General features: G+C 35.5%; 1 protein-coding gene across 2 annotated transcripts in view; it reads right to left on the bottom strand.

Moving 5' to 3' along the window:
- Nucleotides 1-22712, bottom strand: part of PDPK1 (3-phosphoinositide dependent protein kinase 1) — a 67592-nt gene that overhangs the window by 38546 nt on the left and 6334 nt on the right. Inside the window, exons 2-14 of one of the 2 annotated variants that reach the window (XM_084296121.1) lie at nt 18548-18817; nt 15569-15611; nt 15229-15366; nt 13903-14047; nt 12638-12735; nt 11778-11853; nt 10265-10333; nt 9657-9753; nt 7988-8161; nt 7363-7580; nt 6624-6681; nt 5581-5733; nt 173-5045 (exon numbers count right to left, since the gene is read on the bottom strand). In XM_084296121.1, coding sequence (XP_084152247.1) covers nt 4938-5045; nt 5581-5733; nt 6624-6681; nt 7363-7580; nt 7988-8161; nt 9657-9753; nt 10265-10333; nt 11778-11853; nt 12638-12735; nt 13903-14047; nt 15229-15366; nt 15569-15611; nt 18548-18817 — 1647 coding nt within the window. In that variant the 3' untranslated portion in view covers nt 173-4937. Of the gene's footprint in view, nt 1-172; nt 5046-5580; nt 5734-6623; nt 6682-7362; nt 7581-7987; nt 8162-9656; nt 9754-10264; nt 10334-11777; nt 11854-12637; nt 12736-13902; nt 14048-15228; nt 15367-15568; nt 15612-18547; nt 18818-22712 lie in introns of those variants that run through there. The other variant, XM_084296123.1, reaches the window with a different exon arrangement.

The raw sequence follows: 22712 nt of genomic DNA, 5'->3' as shown, positions 1-22712 counted from the left end.
GCCCCCCACGCGGCGCTGCGGAAGGAGGAGGCGGAGGCCGGCCAGGACCCTACATGCCTTTATTACAGACTACCAAGCATAAGTGAAATCCATCATCCGGTCACTAGCTACACATCTACAGCACGGAGATCTGTCGGAAGGAGAATAAGCAGTTATTAAATTATGAGATATGATTAAATCATCGACCAATAGAAAATTTATATAATAAAGCCAGAAAAAAGGTGTAAAATATAGTTTACAATAATTATTCACATTCAAGGCTGTACATCAATACATACAACACCATGGCCCCGAACATGAATTCAATCCAAATAACTCATATATTAGAATTTAAATAACACAGACTGAACTAGAGGCCAACAAAAGCCAGCAAATAACCTTATAAGAATAAAAATACAAAAAGTGTGTATCATATCATTGCATTATTTGCTTCTGTTTTAATAAGTTCTTGGAGGAGAGGGGTTGCTGGGGGGAGGGGGGGGTGTTTGTGTTTTTTTTTCCTTTATCTGTACATCACAGTTACAGCTACAAACCAGGTAGAGAATAGTACACACAACTGACTGCCACCAACCTGAAGAACAGCTAGCATACAACTATCAAAACAGATTATGGTTCCTGATTCCTATTTTTTTTCTTTTTGTCAGATACAGTAATTGTAAACTCTGCCACAATTTAGAACATATGCCACATTCAATCAGAGTTAGTACAAGGTCTTAGGAAGCTTTGTAAATGGCAACCATTACATTCACTGCCACACCAACAGATAGACCAACTTACTGGGTGCTTAAGAACTTCTCGAATTGTTTGCTAAATAAAAGGTTGTATTACTTTTTAAAAGAGGGAAACAAATTCCTGAATTCGTGTCTTAACTGAAAAGATGCCAAACTGGAATGGAGAATTACTGTAAACCCATTTGACCAACCAACACACAATCTGTATCATGAAGCTTTGCAGGAGCACTTCCCCTTCACTAATAAAATACTTGTGTGAATTATTACAGGCATTCAGCAAAACTTCAGATATAAATACCACACCTATTCATGTATTTCCATAGCAGAAAAGTTATCACAATCCACACACTATCTTTAGGTAACTATGCCACACAAGTGATTTCTTCAACAGCTTGCTGAATTTTATTTATTTTTTTGTCCACGGGCCAACTTAAGCAATTATGTTGACTTTACTAAATCATTCCTACATGTAAATTCAATAATTAAAAAAAAAAAACTTTAAAGAACCCTGGGGATTTTCAACACAATGTAATGATTTCAAAGATATTAAATCAAGCATCTCATACTACGAAACTAGATTGGAATTATCACATCGTTGTTTCAACCTACATTTTTTTCCTGGAATTATAGATAGCAGATGCTTCACAATTAAATCATGCTAGACAGAGAAAAATAAGTGGAGCACAGTACTATCTGGTATCTTGATGCATTCAGCACCTAGTACTTAACAAATGAGATACTAATAGCTGGTATCAGTCTGCTCACAATGTTTCAACATAACATCTGAGGCAAGACTTTGTTAACATAAATCCTTCTAAAAAAACAGGCTATAAGGCCAATCCTAATAAAGCCATCTCTCCAGTTTATCAAAGTAATTTTCAACATTCTGTAATTGGGCAGGACACTGAATAGAATAGCATAATTCAAAATTCCTTTCTAGCAGTGGTACTTCAGACTTAAACACCATACAATGGAAAACAGAATAAACACCTTCCTGAATTTCAAATCCCAATCAAAAGAAATTACACTCCTCACCAGAATCTTTATAATTGACTGGTAGTCATTCAAAATGCAAGGGACAGAACCTAAACAAATTTGGTTTTTAGTAGGTTTGTAGCAAGGAGTCAAGAAGGGTCTTTGAATGACCAGCTCTGAAAGACCTTAGATAAAGAGCAGTGAAAGCAACTGGCTTATTTGCAGCTCTGAAGAATCTCCTTTGAAAATTTAATTCCATGAACTCCCACAAACCATAGGAGTAATCTTCAAGATAAAGATTTGAAGCTATCTTGCTATATACGTCTAGAACAGGAAACAGCCCTTCGTAATAAGCAGCACCTTCCAACATGCATTTAAGTGGACAAATTGGTAAAGTATACTTAAATCCACAACTGCTTTTTTTCCTTTCAAAACCACAGATTTTACTTAAAGTATAAGAGAGACAAATACCAATTCCAGAAATTTTCTGGTCCCCTCCCCCAAAAAGCAGCAGCTAAAGAATACTTGATTTGGAACACAGAAGTTCTGAGGGGTGGGTTTCCTCTAAGAGCCTCACAGTTTTCTAATGACAGCCTCGTCAAAAGAAAAATGGAATGCTGGAATGCAGGCATCAGTCTTACAGATTGACTTTTACAGCTTACTGTTACCAATATTTCTTTGGCTGAAAGGTTTTAGTAGGCAGGAATGAAAGATACTGATATAAGATTTTCAAGATGTGAAAAATAATTATTTTTTTTTGAATGGCAAGATGACTGCACATTTAATTGTTACAGAATATGTGTTTAAGCATTCCTAGATTTCCACCCAGTCAGGTAGAGTAAAGAAGCCAATGGAGATCATTAGCTCCTGCAGAAGCTGAGGAATTTGCTATTAGCAGAACAACTTCTGTGAGAGTTTTGTTTGTTTGTTTTTATAAACAAATAAAAGGCTAAGTTTTGTTATAAAAACCAGCAGCAGCACCATGAAGCTCCATCACTGCCAGACTCCATTTGTTTGAAGTTAGGAACACGTCTACATCTCTATACTAAAGACTAAATCCAAAAGCTTACAGTTGCCTCAAGTGGACAATTTGACAGCTACAGAGTGACTGGGTACCATTGCAAACTCACAATTACCATCTTACTTAAGATAGCTAATATAGAATTAATTACAGGCACAAGTGGAAGGCATAATACTATGCTATTCAAATCTCAGTGACAAGGAGTGTACCTTCTATATGGTGAAATTCCTTATGCAAAGGGAACAGTGCTCTGTTTTTGTCTTCTCAGTCAGCTACAGGACACCTTAGTTCCCTTAACACCATGCACTTTTAGCTACTGATTTAATTTTGTCATGCATGGATATGTAATGGGGTAATAGAAGACTGTAAGAATATAGTTCCTACAAAAGAAAAGGCAACTGCACTCTCTCCTATAAAACCTAAAAAATGCTGGAAGAACTGAACTCTCAAGTTCAACCACATAATACTATTTTTTTTGTTGCCTTCTTTTTTTTTTTTTTTTTAAAAGAGCAATGATAAATCTCCCTCACCCAGTACATCAACAATAATGAAAAACATCAATATTCATGTATTTTATGAGACAGTTTGATAAGCCACTGCTTTTAAAACACTGCTTTCAGAACAGTAGCTCATTAGTTTTTTCAACATTACAGTGGAACATTTCTTTCCTTGATAGGAGAAAAAGCACATCATAGAGACCCTCAACATACAAAAAGATGCTATGTGTAGAAGGTGAATAAATAGGTGTGATGTTTATACCACTTTTAAAACAAAGAAGAAATGCCTTTGTCCAGATCTAGGTCATGCCTCTCTGCAAGGTTCAGGAACACAGGTATGTTGAAAATAGGGAAGTTGTTTTTAGCACATAAAGTTAAGTCTTTGTAACATTGCAAGAAATGTTTGACCACAAAAAAAAAGCATTAATTTGAAAAGGATAAAAGACTGATATGAAAAAATATTTTTGTTTTATAGATATGCCTCAAGTACCATATATTTTCCCCATTGTATCAACATTTTGTTGAATTTTTAACCAGATTACAGTATGGATCTAATGTTTAAATGGCTTAGTTTATTTATTTATGTTTTGGAGTTGCTAAGAGTTCTGAAATATTTGGCCAAAGACCAAAAATAAGATTTGTACACCTCATTATACAAAGAAACAAACAAACAAAATAATCAGTTGTACAAAGCTTTCACACTTCCTTCTCTATCCAGGTAAATAGGTTGGCCCCGCTAAAATGCACAAAACATGCACACCCTGCAAAGAAAGCTTCTAGCTCTCATCCCCTGGAAAGGAGAAAAACTATTTACTACTTCAATAGTAACATTGTTGGTTTTTTTTCCTCCATACTAACTAATTTTTTTTTTTTAGTTAGTATTAGTTAAAAGCATGCTGTTAAGTTTATTGTCTCTTGATTAAGCACACATGATTCATATTAAAATTTAAACTGAATGTTTAAAACTTTATATGCTTCAGAAGCCAACATTTCAATTTAAGAAAATTTTCAGTGCCATGTTCAGCATTTTACTCTCACAACCTCTATCATTGGAGCCTGTCTGCCGGACACACACATCTGATTCATTCACATAATTATTTAAGTACCACATAAATCCTGCAACCAGAACTATATTAAGAATTACACAAGGGTGCAACTGACCTGGCTACAAATGCCATACACCAATAAGCTCAGGGACTGTGAGGAAAGGAAAAGAAAACAGGTGGTGCTTAGGAGAGGCATATAAAAGCTCCCTGATGAAATACAGATCAAATGATAATGTGAAAGTCACAGAAAACTCTAGCCCCATAAAATGTAACACTGGTACATGACTTGGGGCATGTGCGTGTGGATTGGTTTTAACTCATCTTAAATGTAGCTGGTAATACAAGGTCTATCCACTAGTCTGCTGCAGAAATTGAGCTGAAGGGCACAAAAGCAAGATCTTCACTGCAATGATACGCATGTGGAAGCCTCAACAGAAGCACAAAGAGCGAGCAAAGCGACCCTGAATTCCATTCGGTTTTAGCCTTTTTTTTTTTTTCCTTTTTCTTTTTTTTTTTAAAAAAAAAAAAAAAAAAAAAAAAAACAGAACATTTAGACATATGCTTCCCCTTGAGATGGTAATAGATGGGTTGGAAAGATTCCTCTGATAGGCTGCACGTCGAGTTCTAGCAGCATGAAGGAAAACTGGGAAATTTTGGATGAGCTTTACTATTTTGCAGCATTCTGGTGATATCTGTGCCGCCACACTTCATGTATCTTTTTGCACCATTTATGAGCATTTCCACTTGGGTCCATCAGGTAGTATGTCCTGTTTGGCTGTAAGTAAACAACGTTTTAACGAGTATTCCAAGCACAGTTAAACCAAACATCGGCAATTATTCAACAGCAAAAAAAATTCAGAATCAGCTTTCAAACTTTCCAAAATTTAATTACATTATTATTCTACTGAATATCTATTCTCAGTATTAAGCTAAGCAGTCAAATCAACAGACAATATACACTGTTGGCACACTCCTTGCAAAGTGCTGTATAGAAACAGGGCAGACTTCAGAAGTCCTTCTTAAGAACTTCTTTGAGAAAACAAAGTCCACTTATATTTTACTTATGCTTGAATTATAAAAAATAGTTGTATTTTTTGTATTTTTGCAGGAAGATGCATGTCAGTTTTGTTTTGAAGTTATATCTATTAACCTACACTAACAAGTAATCCTGCAATCAACACCTGTATTTATGAAATTGTATTTTCTCCAAACAAAATTTGTTTGGAGAATTTACAATATTGTCCAAAATTTACAATAATTGTCCAAGAACCTTAGCACAACTTGCAAAGAAATTAAATAAAGTAACTTACTGTGTGAACAAAAAATGTCTTAAAATTCTTGGCTTCTGGACGTAGCTCCAAAGACCACGGTATTTCTCCTTTTAGAACTTTGTTGACAGGATCTACGTAATACAGGTGGGGCCCTTCTGTGAGGAGCAATTGGCGTCGACGTGCAAACAATCCCTAACGGGAAAAGTAAAAACAGCAATGCAAAAAAAGCATAAAGAGAAGAGGTAAATCTGTACATCTATGATTTTAACAACAGAGGCAGAATTAAAACAGCTCAGTGAGAGGAAAATGTTTGAGTTTAGGGCAGTTTGTTTTCTTTTTGCTTCACTTAATTGACCTCACTCCTTTTTGGGGAGGTTGCAGTGCATCCATAATACGTGACAAAAGTACTATTTTAAGAACTCATCTTTGAGTTCTATCAAAACAAAACAACTAACTGTAAAGAGTAAAACAGAATATATTTGTCAAATATGCTGGCACACAAATCTATTGTCATGATTTTCTGTTGAAAATTAGGAACAAACAGGTAAGAACTTGTATGAAAGTCAACCTACATTCCTATATAGCTGACAAAGACTATTGAAGCTCCTCTGTACTATGTTAAAGTTATTAATTATAGCAGTTCTAATGCCACCTCTACCTCTCTTAGGATGTAGAACTAGTCAGACTGAGGAAACGTAACACTGCTGAGGACAATACGAGTTTGCATTCTATTTTCCAATATTAATGGCTCAATCCACATACAGATATGCATCAAGACCAAGTATTTAATCAACTGTATCAGATTGGTAGGAAGAGGTTGTACAAAAACTTGTTTACTACAGTCTTCTCAAGGCGAAGCATCAACAGAATATTTACTTTTAGCCTTTTCAAAAAAATAAGAACACAAAATTTAAAAAAACTATTCACAGGAAAACATCACATCTTAAAAAACAAACAAAACAATGTGACACTTACAAATAGCTTAGACAAGTAAGTTCTAAAACAGGTTCCTTATCTTCATTACGAATGTGTAAAAGCATGACAACTGAATCCTGTTACAGGAAATTAAGAAAACCCCTTACCTTTCTTTTGTCCACTGGGCCCATTTTTAGAATTAAGTTATTTTCTACAAACTGATGCCTTGAAAAACAAAACAATAGGGAAAAAAACACTATTACCTCAGATATAACGCTTCCACATAACAATGGCAGTAAGAACTGTTTACTATTACTAAGCAATTTTCCATTTCCTTCTAGTATCTTTTCCTCTGAAGAGTCCTGAATATCTCTACTAGGTGAATTTTGGCCTCTTCCTCATTTTACACCAAACAGGTACGTTTTTAGTAGTTATTTTTTTGTTGTTGTTGTTTTGTTTTGTTTTTGTTGTTTTTAAGCTGTCCTTTAAAAAAATCACAAACAAGCAACTCTTATCAAGAATGAAGAGAAATGCTAATGAATGCATAGCCTGGACATATTTTAGTTATAAATGGAATATTATCATTCAAAAAAAAAAACAAAAAAAAAACTTATGCCAGCTGTAAGAAAGAAAAAACATCTTCTAGTTCTGGAACTCTGTAGAGGGAAGAATTCTTTACACTGTACCATTTCTCTTCCTATACCCACACCATCTTTTAGCCCTTAACTTTAAAAACTTTTTTTTTTGCTGCTGTTGCTTCAAAAAAAAGAAATTAGGAAAAACCTAGTCAATATTAGTTTCTTTAAAGATATTAAGACTGACAATTATTAATTTGAATAAAAAATTATTTTTCTAGATTCCTCACTTCAATGCAAGTAACAAATGAGCTATTTTCACAGATCTTACCAAGGATTTCCACCAGCTTGTTTTGCCAGAAGTAACCTCTTTTCATCTTCAGAAAACTGTAAATCCAACTCAAAGGAATTGTTGTCAAGATCATGAATATACTGTTCAATATTGCCTCCTGATGTCTGTGGGGTACTCGTCTCTGGGGTAGACAGTGAATGGGAAGAGGCAGAACCAGAAACTTGCATGCAACCAAACTGACTGAGGAGATTGTCATACTAAAAGGAGGAAAAAAAAATAAAGTAAAAAAAAAGTAAGAGTTGCTTGTTTATTTAAAAAGCTTATTTTGCTCTGAATAACTAGTGTTACTTTTAACTTAAGCATGCTTTGGCTTTTGCGCAAAAAAAGGCAGACTACTCTCTACAAATTAACTGGCATATCTCAAAAGAATTATGCTTAGTCAAAAGCAAACTTTTTTTTTTTTAAGAAAAACACTCCATCAGAAAAAAAAATGTTGACTAGATCAAATTTTATCCAGAAATTGTTTATTAGATTCTTAATAGTTAAGTCTTCATTAAAATATAACCAACCAGTAGCTTCAATGAAAGTACTTGATATACAATAATTTTGTTTTAACGGAAGTCTAGGCAGCATCAGAGCTGAATATAGCTATAGCTAAACATACATTTCCATAACAGTCTTCATCATCCTCTGACATGGCAGGTAGGTATGCTGTAAGTTTTGGGGGTGTCTGAAGATGTAGGTTCTCCCACACAATAGATTCAAAGAAGGGGTGAGCCTTAAGAGGTCCATATCCTCCCATTTCTTCACAGCCTAATCTTTTGGTAGCATCTAGAACCTGAACAGGTTACAATGAAGTTAGCATGCATAAATTAATGACAAGAAAGGGGCAAGCACCATTCACATTTGCACAGCAATATGCAAAAACTTAATTGGTCAGCCTTACTCTTCTAGGCACATACAAGGAGACTGCTTATCATAAAATCACAGAATGGCTGAGGTCGAAAGGGACTCTGAAGATAATCTAGTCCAAACCCCTTGCCAAGCAGAATCACCTAGAGCACATTGCAGAGGATAGCATCCAGAAAGGTTTTGAATACCTCCAGAGAAGATGACTCCGCAACCTCTCTGGGCAACCTGTTCCTGTGCTCTGTCACCCTCACAGTAAAGCGTCCTGTCATCAGGAACTTCCTCTCACAGAAACTTCCCATGTTTTCAGTCTGTGCCCAGTGCCTCTCTGTTGCTGGGCACAACTGAAAAGTCTGGTTCCATCTTCTTGACACCCCTTCTACCCACCAACCCACCCTTGTAATACAAGGTGTTATTTGTCAGTGTGACTTGTTAGCACAATTTAGTATTTCATCAGCTCACATAGCTAGAGAAATAAGCACTTCTTTGGATCCACAGATTTTTTTTTTTGCTTTGTTTCTTTATAAAGATGGAAACAAAACCAAGCAAACCCACAGAGGCTGCATGATGGAGCACAGCTCATTTAAATATAGTCCCACATCATACTGTGAGTGATGCAAGACAGCTGTAAAAGCTATAGTTGGTGCCAAACACCAGCCTCAAGCACCCTAAAACAGCACAGATCTCAGGATGTTGACACATCCTGGATCTTACCACCATCCCTCAGGATGTTGACACATCCTGGACCTTACCACTCAGAGAATGCTGGCTTGGCCACAGAGCTATTAGGCCCTTTTATAATGGTTGCACTCACCACCATTCACAAACATAATGTACAGAATTTTCTCCCTAATAAACTAGACCATCCAACTTCAAGAAGCTTACACCATGCAAAATGTGTAAGCATTTTTACATAATTTACATATTCACTGCACATTCATGTGCAGAATAAAACTTTTGCTGATACTATTATTAGACATGCATTAACTGCCCTAAAATGAAGGATAAATTGATTTATATCAATTTATTTAAGGAATACATCTTTATTTAAGGAATACATCTTTCTATGATGTACAGAACATTCTTTATAACTAAATGATATATTATACAACTCAAAAATTAACTCGAGTACTATGCAAGCACAAGTGTTTGAATCTTAACTTGTATTACGCATAGTTTTTAGAAATATTTGCTTCCACTTGACAGAGACGTTCTTTGCCCATGCTTTATAATTCAGATAAATCAGTGCTGTTTAATAATGGATGTTGACTTTCGAGATACTCTTATGTACAATTAATAGTTCAGAGTTGTTCTTATTACAAGGTTCATGGTAGAATAGATAGAAACTTTAGGAAAAGAGAACTACATTAAAAAGCTGAATGTTTCCAATGTCATCAAATCATTCAACAGCAGTAAATATTTACCAATAGCTTTTCTACAAGGTCTTTTGCCTTGGGAAAAAATTTTTCTGGAAAGTCATATTCCAACTTTATTATCTTCTGGAATATCAGATACTCATTCCTGCAAAAGAGAAAAATATTAGCTAGTTATTAGTTCTCCATGGTTCTTTTACCTTAACAGTGCATAATCTGGACAAATATTAAATTTGAGAAACACAAGCTATAAGTCAAGTTCCCGTAAATCCTTCTATAGTGTACTTAAGGGGAAACAGTTGCTTATAAGCATCTGTGATCCTGTAAGCATGAAATACTTGAACAGTAACAGGGAAAGGTCGAATGCCTCAATATAGAGGTGAAAGAAACCTTCATGGAGACATAGTTACCTTACAGTATAAACTACATTTGAAGTCCTAGGATAAATCAAATAACCTCTCTCAGGACTTCTAGTTAGTCTTAGCATCTTCATGATTTCAACAAGGAAATGAACTAGATTATACAAATAAAAGCAGGCATAACAACACTAAAAGTGCACCATGAAAATCTGTACTTCAGAACTGATAGTAAAGTAAAACCCAATGCAAGTAAATGTATTTATAATCCACATTAAAGAACTAGTAGCATAAGTCTCTTACCCAGCTCTGAATGGAGGCAATCCAGCTACAAGCTGATATATTATACATCCCAGAGCCCAGAGGTCAGAGCTTCAAAAAAAAAAAAAAAAAGGAAAAAAACCTTAGCATGTTTTTCTATAAATTTGTAAAACAAAAATAAAATTTCTTAAATTCCTGCTAGTTAGAACACATCACAAATATGTCAGACAAGCCTGTTAGTGTGACTTCCACACTATTCACTTTATTCCTTGTCTGGAGAATAGGCCTGCAACACTACTTCTGAAAGCATACAGTAACCATCCCCCAACAACTGACTACAAGCACATGTGCAAGACAGCTGAATTTTCAGTTGACATAATGGGTAAATAAGACTAAAAAGATGTCTTATTAACCACTACCACAATTCCAAGACAAATCCAACTTAATGCAAAATATGCTCCTTCAGAATTAGAATCATTTCCTCTAAATATTTAATGGAAAAAATCATCACCATAGCACTTTTTCACCAAAAGCTTTCTTTCAGACACAAAGAAAAAATGCAGGCTATATGCTACAAAGGAGAGAAAAAGTTTTAATGTGTTGTCCTGAAAGAGTATGTTTAAACTTACTTTACCTCAGAGTACTTTATACATAGATTTGGCAAGGCTTAGAAATCCTCATAGAAGACTAAAATTCTAAAGGCGGCTCAGACCTGCTCAAATTAGGAATTTTATGCAGAGGTATTATGGAAATTCTAAAGGGGGATGATAGCCTGATGAAGTCTTTACATTATCCAAACCAGCCCAAACATTTTTACTAGAAGCAGAACTGGAAGGGCTGGTGGCATTTATATAAATTCAAAAAATAACAGCTGAAATTACCACAGGAGAGTTATTCACAAAATGGAGATTTTTTTCCCCTATGTTTTGTCAGTGATTACTTTGAGTGATTATTCTTCCATCACTGTAATAAAATAGATACACAACAATCCGTAGGTTACTATCAATAACCTATTTAAGAAATTTCATACGGGAATCTCATTTAAGTATGTTACTCATACCAGGCACAGAGATGATCTTTAAACTGTTGCAAACCCCAAGCAGAGCTTAGTAATAATACTGCAAGCTGATCCAAATACAACTCAAAGCAAGCTGCAACCTTTCCCCTAACTGACAGAATAACATTCTGTTGCTTTTATCTCAGGAGTAACCATAATAGAGCCATCTTACACAAAATAAGAATTCAGAATGATTTTATTTCTATAATAGAGAAAGATATTTATGGGGAAGAGGAATCCAACTGCTCACCACAAACTACCTTCTCCTAACAATGGTAAATTCTGTTTGTAGGAGGTAAGATAAACTGATGAAACTAGCACTCAGACAAGAAGCAATACTTGCTAAGAAAAACTCAAACTCTTAACCTTTATGTTCGAGTATCTTGCTTCTTAGAAATACTAAGATACATAATACTAAGATACATCCTCTCACTCCCTGCATTCCATTTGATAGCATCTGACAGAATCCGTATATTTCTAAAATACAATAGTCTTCACCTTTTACAGGCAGATTTCTCTGTCAGCAGCTCTGGAGAAACATACTGTGCTGTCCCTACAAATGAATTTGCCCGTGCTGTGAAGAAAATTGAAAGAGGTAAGTAAATACATACTTGTGAAGAAACCAACCCCCTCCCACACCATCCAAAAACACACAGGAATTTCATTTCTCTACCCATTCACAAAACCTGATCAGAGGAGACAAATTGCTTTAATCTCAGTGATATCTATTTGGTTTGAGAAGCTAGGCATTTAGCACAAATTCTACCAACGCACGCTTAGTAAATCTGAGTAAAAAAATTCATTTATCAAATTTAGTGAATGAAAATCAGTTCAGCCCAGTGCATTTTTCAGATATAGTTTGCAGTATCACATTCACAGGTTAACACTAAGCAGCTAGTGGCATAAAAGTTCAATGATCTACATTTAAGCAACTCTGATAGTCGGTGGGGGATTAAATACAACATGCACAGAATAATAGCTTACTGTTTCAGCTGAGACAAACTATCTGTTTGTATTCTTGTCTTACAGAAGAAAAGTAATTTCAAGTACTTAAACTTCTCATTGAGAACAGTCCACCTGGTATTTGGCAATCTAGCTGGCTTTACCACTATACCAAATACTATGTCTTCTGCCATAATCAAAGTAGAGAATCAAAACTGTTTCAATATATTTCTGTATTTTTTTTCTTACATAAGAGCTAATGATATCTAAAAGTCACAATTTGATAAATACAATATACTTGTATTTTCAAAGGCTCACTTATCTATATAACTATGGCAGTCGGACTTGATCTTTGTAGTTCCCTTCTAACTGTACTATTCTCTACTACATAATGTGACAAATTAAATATGGTATACCTTGTCTGCTGTCAGCAGATAATACTTTTGCTGTTCCAAAGTCTGTTATTTGAATGTGCATATCTTCATTTAGCAAGATGTTCTCTGGTTTAAGATCCCTAGAAAAGGCAGATTTTTGTATATAAACAGCACAAAAATTAGTATTGCAAAATGGTCTGGTGTTTTGCATGCACATTATCATAAATGATGCAGACATTCTGTAAACAATGTTGTGTTAAGTTTTCCTTGACTTGCAGCTGTCAACATGCAGACTGCTGCTAACACATTTTGGAAAGTGCATTCATTAACATTTTTCCTAAAAAGATGAAGTAATCAATAGTTGACCACAAAACTAGGTTACTGTATACCTCACTTTTTGAGCAAAATGAAGCGAATATCAATTCCCAAGCCATAATTTAGGTAGTGTCTGACAAGTTGATATGGCAGTAATATCTTTTAGGCCTGCTTATTCACAGCAGAAAACTTCAGTTAGTCAAACAATGGTGCATCCGGCCCCTATAGATTCTATTCTCAACTATTTCACAGAAAAGAATACTTAGACAGTATTTTTCTAATAACTGAAAAAAGTTAGATCAGTCAGCTTTTTGCCAACTATCATTTACCACAAACAACTGCTTCGGTATCTACAGACAGAATAGATTTCTTCCCCAAAACAAATCCTGTAGCTCAGACTTCTCACTCTTATTTGAATATTGCACCAGAACCAGCTTTTATTTGTTTAAAAACATTCATGACAAAACATGTTTACCCAGACAATATCAGTACATCAGAAACACTGCAAAGGTTCTATTAAAAACTTTGGTAAATTTCAACGTTTACCTAATTCTCATTCAACTTTGTGGAATTTGTTCACTCAGCCAAAACTGAATTTTACTTTTCTTATTGATGTGCTGCATGCAGATTCACACACCAGCAGAATTCTAGCTGGTTTTGGTACATAACACGATAGGGGAAAAAAAAAAAAAAGTTAGCAAAAATGCCAGTCTGATTTTAGCCTAATGATTGATCTCAAGACAGACAAGCTTTTGGGAATGTAAGTTCTAGATCATGAAGTTCTCTTACTTTTTCCAAATTGTCTAATAACAGATTGTCTCTCCTCATGAAGTTTGCACTATTTAGTTCCTTGTGTTATGTTAATAGTACTATTACTAATGAAACGCTATTGTGTTATTAGCTTCCCACAAAATCCATATTCAATTTACACTTCATGAAGAACATTCCTTGAGCATAATCAAAAGCATTTCGATCTCGACTTTCCATATTACCTGTGAATAATTCCTTTCCCATGCAAATACTCCAGGGCTGATACAATTTCAGCAGTATAAAACCTGGTACAGGTCTCATCAAATGAGCCAATTTTGCGTATATACTTTAGCAGCTCGCCATTTTTGGCATAGCTAAGCCCAAAATCTGAATGTAAGAAGTTAAGGTCTACCATTAAAACTTTTTTAAAACAAAATTCCCCAGACCTCATTCAAAAAACATAAATAATATTGAAAAGACATGAACAAAACGGTAGAAGTTGGTTAATGTGAAACTTTACATGGCAGCAACCCAAAACTATGTCTAATTAAATGTATTAAAAACCTAGCATACAGGTTCCAGTTTCTTAGCATTGCAAAGACTACATAGGGGATTCAATTTGTAATCTTTCACCTGAATAATTGTTTCCAACTGTATATGTAACTGCTTACATAAACATCCATTTACATTAATAATGAACATAAGTTTAAAATTGCGCCATCATCTGGAAAGGTACAAAAATATCAGTCCAATGTACAATGAGCAAATATTTATAATATAAAGACAGCCCGTTAAGTTCTGTTAGTGCATGCGTGCACACACACACAGCCTGTTAGCATTGTTAGCAGCCTCTTAAAAAAAAAAAAACAACAAAAAAACAACAACTACTTACTGACCCCAGAAATGAACTGATCTATCCTTTTACCCTTGGCACAGCCACTTCCAAACAGGATGTTTAGGAGGAAATTCACATTACTGAAAATTTCTTCACAGCAAAAGAAAAAAGCTGATTGCAAAGCAATCAGCTTTGAAGATGAAGCTGCACTTTGCTAGAGGAAACTGATGAAGCAGTGGCCCAAATAGAAGATTTTCCTTTCTTTTCCTCATTTAGATTATTCTGTAAAAATTGTTATATAGAAGTGCTTACCAAATCTAATTGTTTGAGTGAAAAATAAATGTAGCTGGCTACTCCTATTTTAAACACAGGAATCGTGGTGTTTTACTCTATATATCAGAAGTAAAACATTTCTCAAACACTTTCTTTTTTTTTTTTTTTTTTTTTTTTAAAGTGCAAGTCACCTTTCAGCATTTACCACATGGAGAATAGGAGATCCATTCTCCTGTCTCCCACGTCATTCCCTCTTTCTTTGAGGGGGCACATTCATTCCATTCACTTAATTTTAAATAAAAGCATTACTGAAAAAAAATTGCATCACAAACAACTAAGACATTTTAAATAACTTAGGTTTATTTCATCATTCCCGTCAAACAACGTTTCAAAGGAACCAAAACTGCGGATTGTTATTTTTAAGAAAATATAACAGAAAGTTTTAGAACTTAAAGGATACATAGCTTTTCATCATCTTGAAAGGTGAAGTAGAGTTTCACAAAAAAAGGGTGATCCAGGCGGGACATTACATCTCTCTCTCGTGTCACATATGGCACCTTGTTTTCTTTTATGATATGACGTTTTTCTAGAATTTTAACTTAATGAAGAGTGAAAACACAGGAAGATACAAAAAATGAAGTCCATTTAAGTAGTCAGTGGTTTGGTTGCCATTTTTTCTTGTTAAGATAAAATTATCACAAAAACACTAGTTTTATCCCATCTTTTTAACAGGTGTTTTGTAAAAGGCCCACATTCATGAAGTATTTTTAAAAAGCTGTGTTTAAGGAATTAATACTTACTGGCGTATTCTCTAGAACTTGCCAATTCTCGAGCCAAGACAACCTGTTGGCACAGAAGAGAGAATATAATATAACTATTTATTAAAGACATATGGTAACATTGTTTTTGATCTTTCAGTAGGTAGTTTATTTTGGACAAGCAGTATTCTAAGTATCACAAACACAATCAGCAAAAGATTTAAGCATGTGTTCATAGTACACTGGCTCCCTAGCCCCCAAACAAAACCAGTTATACTGAGTACTGCATACACACCTAATACCAAATGTCATACATTTAGAAAGAAAAGTTCCAAATAAGGCCCTTCTTCAGGTCAATTAATTTTTTTCATGGTGACAGGAGAACTGCACGTAAGTTGCTCTCTTTCATCATTAGAAAACAGAAATCTCAGTGTGGTGGTAAGAAACAACTAAAAAAAGTGCAACATCTACAAATACACTGAAGTTCACATTATTTAATCAATGGACATTTCTACTAGAAACAGCCAGTCTATTGCAAGCTGTGTCCTTACCAAAGGATTTTTTTAAACTCTTCTGTGTATACACAGACAATATTATTTAAAGCTGTGCAATAAGATGAGAATGTTCATAACTCTTCTAATTTTTGTTGCCAGGTTTCATCAAGTCTACTATTAAACTTACTGAAAGCAGTAACTTAAAGTTCATTATTTAATAAATACCCAGATACATAGTGCTGACTTTCTGCATTATAGAAATTGATGTGCTCACATGGACTGACAACTTCCTCACTGCAACCTCCTCTCAGGTAGTTATAGAGAGTGATGAGGTCTCCCCTCAGCCTCCTTTTCTCCAGCCTAAACAATCCCAGCTCACTCAGCTGCTCCTCATGACTCTTGTTCTCTAGTCCCTTCACCAGCTTCATTGCTCTTCTCTGCACTCGCTCAATCAAGTCAATTTGCTTCTTGTAGAGAGGGGCCCAAAACTGAACACAGTGTTCAAGGTGCAGTCTCACTGGAGTGCACAGAGGGACAATCACTTCCCTAGTCCTGCTGGCCACGCTAGTTCTGATGCAGGCAGGATGCCATTGGCCTTCTTGGATACCTGAGCACACTGCTGGCTCATGTTCAGCCAGCTGTCCCCCAGCACCCACAGGTCCCTTTCTACCAGAAAACCTCCCAGCCACTCTTTTCTCAGCCTGTAGCATTGCACAGGGTTGTTGTGACCCAAGAACAGGACCTGGCACTTAGCCTTGTAGAACGTCACACTATTGGACTCAGCCTATCTATCTAGCCTATCCATTTCCCACTGCAGAGCCTTTCTACCCTCAAGAAGATCAACAGTCCCACCTAACAGTCTCATCTGCAGACTTATCAACACAGGTGAAAACACATCTTGGCTAATAACCCAAACCTGTATTAACCTGTATAGCACCAAAGACTAACTATTTTAGTCCTGTACTGTATCTTTTTTTTTTTTTTTTTTACCATGTTTCAGATAAATTACCCACATATGTACATTCATACTGAGCAGCTGTGTACAGCAGATTGCTTATTTTCCTCCTAGCCTGAATCATCACGTTCCTTTAGGTCCCCTCCTTACTGAACACATCTGAGTAAATCATATATCCTCTTTCTCTCCTAAACAACAATTCCACAAAAACAGCAGAATCACAAGAAAAAAATGCCACAGTGATGTATATTAATACTACGTCTGTACTATCATGGGCATCATCCACAGTATGAGAAGATGTAACACCAGGGAACATAAACTCCATAAAGTGGAATTATACCAGATAGGTAGCTAAAACAAAAAATATTCACAGAACATGCAACCGTGTAAGTGACAAATTCAAGCAGCAAGGGAAAAATTGTAGTTAAACCCTTCAAATGGGAGTTTCTTTCAGCAAGGGAAGAAGAGCAGAGAGCTCTCAGAGGCTACGAAGTAGAACCATTTGCCAACATATTTGGCAGACATAATGGTGAAGCCATTAAACTCTTAAGCTTGAACAAATGCTTGAGTCTGCCAGAGATTAAGTCTATGTTTAACAACTGGTTTTGACTGGACACTTTCACCAGTCCTACCTGAGGTCCTGATGATTATGGTGACCAAAATTCTGCTTGTAAAACTCAAAACAATAATGCTACATATGGATTAACATTTCCATGGTATGCAGTCTCTCGTACTGCCCACCTAAATTCATTTGAGTGACTTAGACTTGACTCAGGACAAAAAAAAAAAAAAAAAAAAAAAAAAAAAAAAAAAAAAAACCCTACCACTGAACAGGTAGCAGAATGCTGGAACAGAAGTTTATTTGGAGTTTGGGCCTTATGTATTTCTCTGTTTACCGGGAACACAGTGCTAAGCTCCAGAGAAGAGAAGCAGAAATTAAAGTGTCTTACTGAAGCAGACTGTCACTAAGTATTCCAACAAGACGCAACAACTCTATTGGATTCTTTAAGGAAACCTGCAAATTCCAAACTATGCAATTAAGTGCAAATTACTCTTGACAACTACTATACAATAACTATGGCTCATGAAGTCCTTGAAGGCCATGATACTAAAGACTGAAAAAGAATACCAGAAAAATATCATTGTTTTTACATTCTTCCCTAAGCATCTGGCACTGGGTCCCATCACAAACAAGACATTGGGTAGAAGTTCTTACCATGACCAACTCCAAGCCCAGTTCGAATCCTTCATGGAATAAAATTTTAACATAACTCATTAAGCATCAAAAACTTACATTAGAAAGCACTGTCTCTTAAAAAGAAGAGTCATCAGGATACAGTGGAACTTCTGATGAGTTAAAAAGGTACTTACTTAAAGCTCAGCACCTGTATTCAGTGCAAGACTTAATATTAGTTGTTAACATTTAAACAACTACACCCTGCTCATTTACTCTAAGTTGTTTTCTCCAGATTTAAATCTTCCTAATATTTTCTGCGCAACAAATTTTGAAGTTTTTCCTATTTTTGCAGACTATAAGCAGCTTTTTTTTTTTAAATTAAAAAATAAGGTTACCGTTGAAAAAGATCCTTCACCCAGAATTTTCCCAAATTTGAAGTCATCAGGTCGTTTCTTTCGAGGCTGTGGAGGCTGCTGTCCTGTATGCTGCTGCAAGGAGTTTGAACTAGATCTTGATTCAGCTGCAGTGCTCTCCATGTTTGATCCCTGTCTGCTGCCACAGGTGGAAATGACAGATGGAGTGCTGGAATCTGCTTGGCTCCTCACCATTGATGGGGATGGACAGGAGCATAACACCACACTAGACTGGATTGGAACAGCATCATACTGAAAAGAGAAAAGAAACTGTTATCCCCATACCTTCAAATAATTATCCCACACATCTGGGCTTTCTTTCCACTCCTTCCTATTTGAAAGGACTATCATGAAGATGTCTTTAGGAAAGAATCTAAGTGTTTATTTTGGAGATGGCAGCTCTTAAACAGACGCTGTTTACATCATGCTGCATACGTACATATAGCTGTAAGTCAAAAGTCTGAAAGTTTTAATTCACAAATGGCAGTTTTTCAGACTCAAGAAGTCCTCTCCAACACTAAGGAGTCAAATATCAAGGTACATTCTCCTACAGATAACATTATCATTAAGGTTTATTTCACAGCTGTGCCTCAAACCATCTTAACAAGCGATAGTTTTCCTGAAACTTAAAAAAAGTTACATAGCTCTGCATTAACACTTATATTCACTATTAACATTAGAGATGAAAAATAAATAACAAAAACTTCAATAGACAAAAGGATATATTTCTACATACACAGATTACAATTACATGTTTTTAATTGGAACCTCACTTTTTCTAACAGTATTCTCTCTAACAGACATTGGAGGGAGAGGACACCAACAAGATACATACAAAGGGCAGGTCAGCTGAATGATTCTAGTATCAGCAATATTTATTTATTTTTTAAAGAATGCACTGGTCTGATCTTTTATGACAAAGGATTTTACAGTATTTAATCTCATAAAGACATCCCAATTCCAAAACAAAGAACCAGACACAGCAAATATAGGAACAGACACCCCAAACACCAATTCTTATAATACACAAAGGAAGTCTTCATTTGGTACCTTTTCATCAATTTTTCTCATGTAAAACCAAGCAAACTAGTCAAGCTGGTTTCCCTCCCTGTTCCTAATACACCTCCATTAGTCTGTCAAACTCTGCTTCAAATGTTTCACTTGAAACTGACCAGAAAACACAGACAAGGGGAGAGCTCTGCTGAACCTCCTCTGACAATAAAAACTGAAATGCAATGCAGACGGAATACTTGAGAATATTAACACTGTAGATGAGCATGGGTTTTTAATCTTAGCATTCTAACATACAGTCAGCAGAATGAAACAAAAACAGCTGAAGTGTCCTAGCCTCAAAACAGCTTATACAATCCTGACCTAGTCTGTGACATATCTCATCTTGATATTCAAATATACATTACTTCCAACAAAAATAGCATCTAATGAGTTACAGTTTGATTCAGAACAATTTCCTGCATTCCTATCAAAACTCACTTTAGAAGGGAATTGGAGTTATGTTCAATTACACATTTAGGCTTAACGCACCTAGCTCCAAAATTAACACTTATTATACTTGTTTGTGCTCTACATAGTATAGTAAGGCAGCAGAAACACAATTTATCCATTCAGTGGCATTACAAAGATATACAAACATATTTCTACACTTGTAAAGGTATACTTTGTAAATTCAGATTAAGGTAACAAAGTCAAAAATAATACAGGTAAAATTATCATTTTTTTCCACTTTCAATTAAATAGATATCAATTACTGTAAGTTTGAAAAGTATAATTAAAGTATTAAACAACTGTTGTATACATAATCCCTGGAAGAAGCATTCTCTTTCCAATCTGAATATAGCCTACTTGCACCAAGCACTCTACCGCTCCTTAGAGCTTTTTCTAAGGAGTGCAGCCAACTGATAGAGCAGGAGGTCAGAAACAGGTAGTAGCTTCCTTTATTAGACCTTGTCTGAACCTTGTGATATAACAGAGTCTGACAAGAAATATGCCTATAATGATAACTACTTGCAATATTTTGTACAGCTTTTTTTTTGTACAGCTTTTGTGAGGACAAAAGGATGTGAAGTTTGGGTGAAGATTTGGAGGCTGACGGGAGAAGAAATGTGTTTTTTGAAAGTTCACTAACTCCCTCCAAGAACAGCGTATGTCCCTGCTCAGAATTCGTTATACAGCATTCTCACCTTTGAAGAGAAGTATGTTGATGCTATTATTATGAAAAAACAGCGCGCACAGACGAAGTATACATGCAGTAGGGCGCTATTCCTTTTACACCATCTTTGCAGATATTTGAGTTGACACTTTCCCCAGATTGTCACAGAATCAATGATCACTAGTTATTTTCCCCTCACATTCTCATAGCCCAGCTGAATCACATTACCTTCAGACATCAACTCAAAGGACAGCTTGTATAAAGATACACAGTAGCTACAATTAAAACCAGATTGCACTGTTCTCCACAAAGACTACAGCAACAGCCAAGCACAAGAATAACTGACTGCTCAACTGCTGAGGTGATGCAAATATAGCAAGCGTCCCATTAATTGAAATGTAGTAAATAGACTGTAATATTAAAATTTAAATGATGAACTTACTCCAGTCAGGCTATCCAAGAGCAACAAAGGGTATACAGGTAAACAAAGAAATAGCACTGTGGAGTATCTGATTGGATTTTGCAGCTACCACGATTGCCTTGATGGAAAACAAAACAAAACAAAAAAAAAAAAAAAAAAAACACTAAAGCACCAGAGAGCATGGAAAGAAAGCAGAGGAAAAAAAAGGTATTGGATGCAGTTAATTTCATATACTGTGCAAGTAAATAAAATCACAATGAATATCACATATAGAAAAGTACTATCCTTAAAGGAAAAAGAAAGACAGGAATAAGGGATGTTGTAGGAAGAGAAGGTTATTTCCAGCCAAAGTATAGCACCAATTAGACAAAACTAGTTAGTCAAAACATCAGCTAGTCATCTTCTCAAAGAAAAGTCAAGATTAAGAAAAATGAACAGACAAAGATGCAGAAGATTTAAAATACCAGTTACCTAGAAAGTGACAGAACTATACGAATATGTATGCTGCACCTGAACATTTACAGAAAACATCACTCCTACACTCATCTTGCCACAGTCTGCATGTTTTTATATAGTATTTCATGTCCTGGATTGCTTACCTTCTTGGTTTTGTTTTTAAGAGATTCCAAAAAAGCATGTCTAGAGAGACTGTTTCTACATGTGTCTCCATGTATATCAGAAATAGAACAGAGGCCATCTCATCAAGTCTAACCTCATATAGCCTCATTTTTTATTTTATTTATTTTTATTTATTTTACAAAAATCAGGTTTAAGACTACTTCTGCTAAGTCCAACCATTTTAGCGAGTCAGTTACTGAATAATTGAAAAAACTTCTATGCTGCATCTACAGAAGCTTGAAGATGCTCTCTTTCCAGCAACTATCAACATTTCTCAACTAGCAAGTCAATGAAAGCACAGACCCTCACACAGTGACAACACACTTGTGTCCCTTACCTATTGCACAACATGGATTTCCACGGACCACGCTACCACACTGATAACCACTGTTCAAATCATTCTGTATCTGTTTTTAAGAATCGGTCTCTAACACTACCTTCTTCCCAAGCTCTTAAGGGTGCTGTTTCAAGTTTACCTCCATATGAAAATTCTTTGCTTCTTTGTACAACATATATTGAAAACCTAACAAGGAAGAACAGAAGTCCGCGGAATCTAACAGGAAATAGGATCCTGCCACTAATACTGGACAAGCATTAGAGAATAAATCAAAACCAATTACTTTCAGGAGAAAAGTCCAGAAACTGAACCCCTGAAGAAGCATCTAATCCTCTGACTAGACTGAGCTCCTGTAATCTGTGTCTATTAGTCTTTGCCCTTTGGTATCAGAGCACCCAGGACTCTAAAAACTAGGATGACCTGCAATTCAACAGAAGTCATACTGCATATAAAAATTACTGAGTACTTTATGTAATGAACATTAGGCTAAATCAAGATAAGAAGTTCAGAGACAATTAGGAATACAAATCAATAACAACATGTATGCCCTACATCAGGGAAATCTGTTTCATCAATGATCTAATTCAGAAAGTAACATAGCAGC

This window comes from Netta rufina (assembly GCF_964035555.1).
Source record: "Netta rufina genome assembly, chromosome: 15".
NCBI classification, from domain to species: domain Eukaryota; kingdom Metazoa; phylum Chordata; class Aves; order Anseriformes; family Anatidae; genus Netta; species Netta rufina.
Note: the sequence above shows the minus strand (reverse complement) of the source record. Positions and strands in the feature narration are given on the sequence as shown.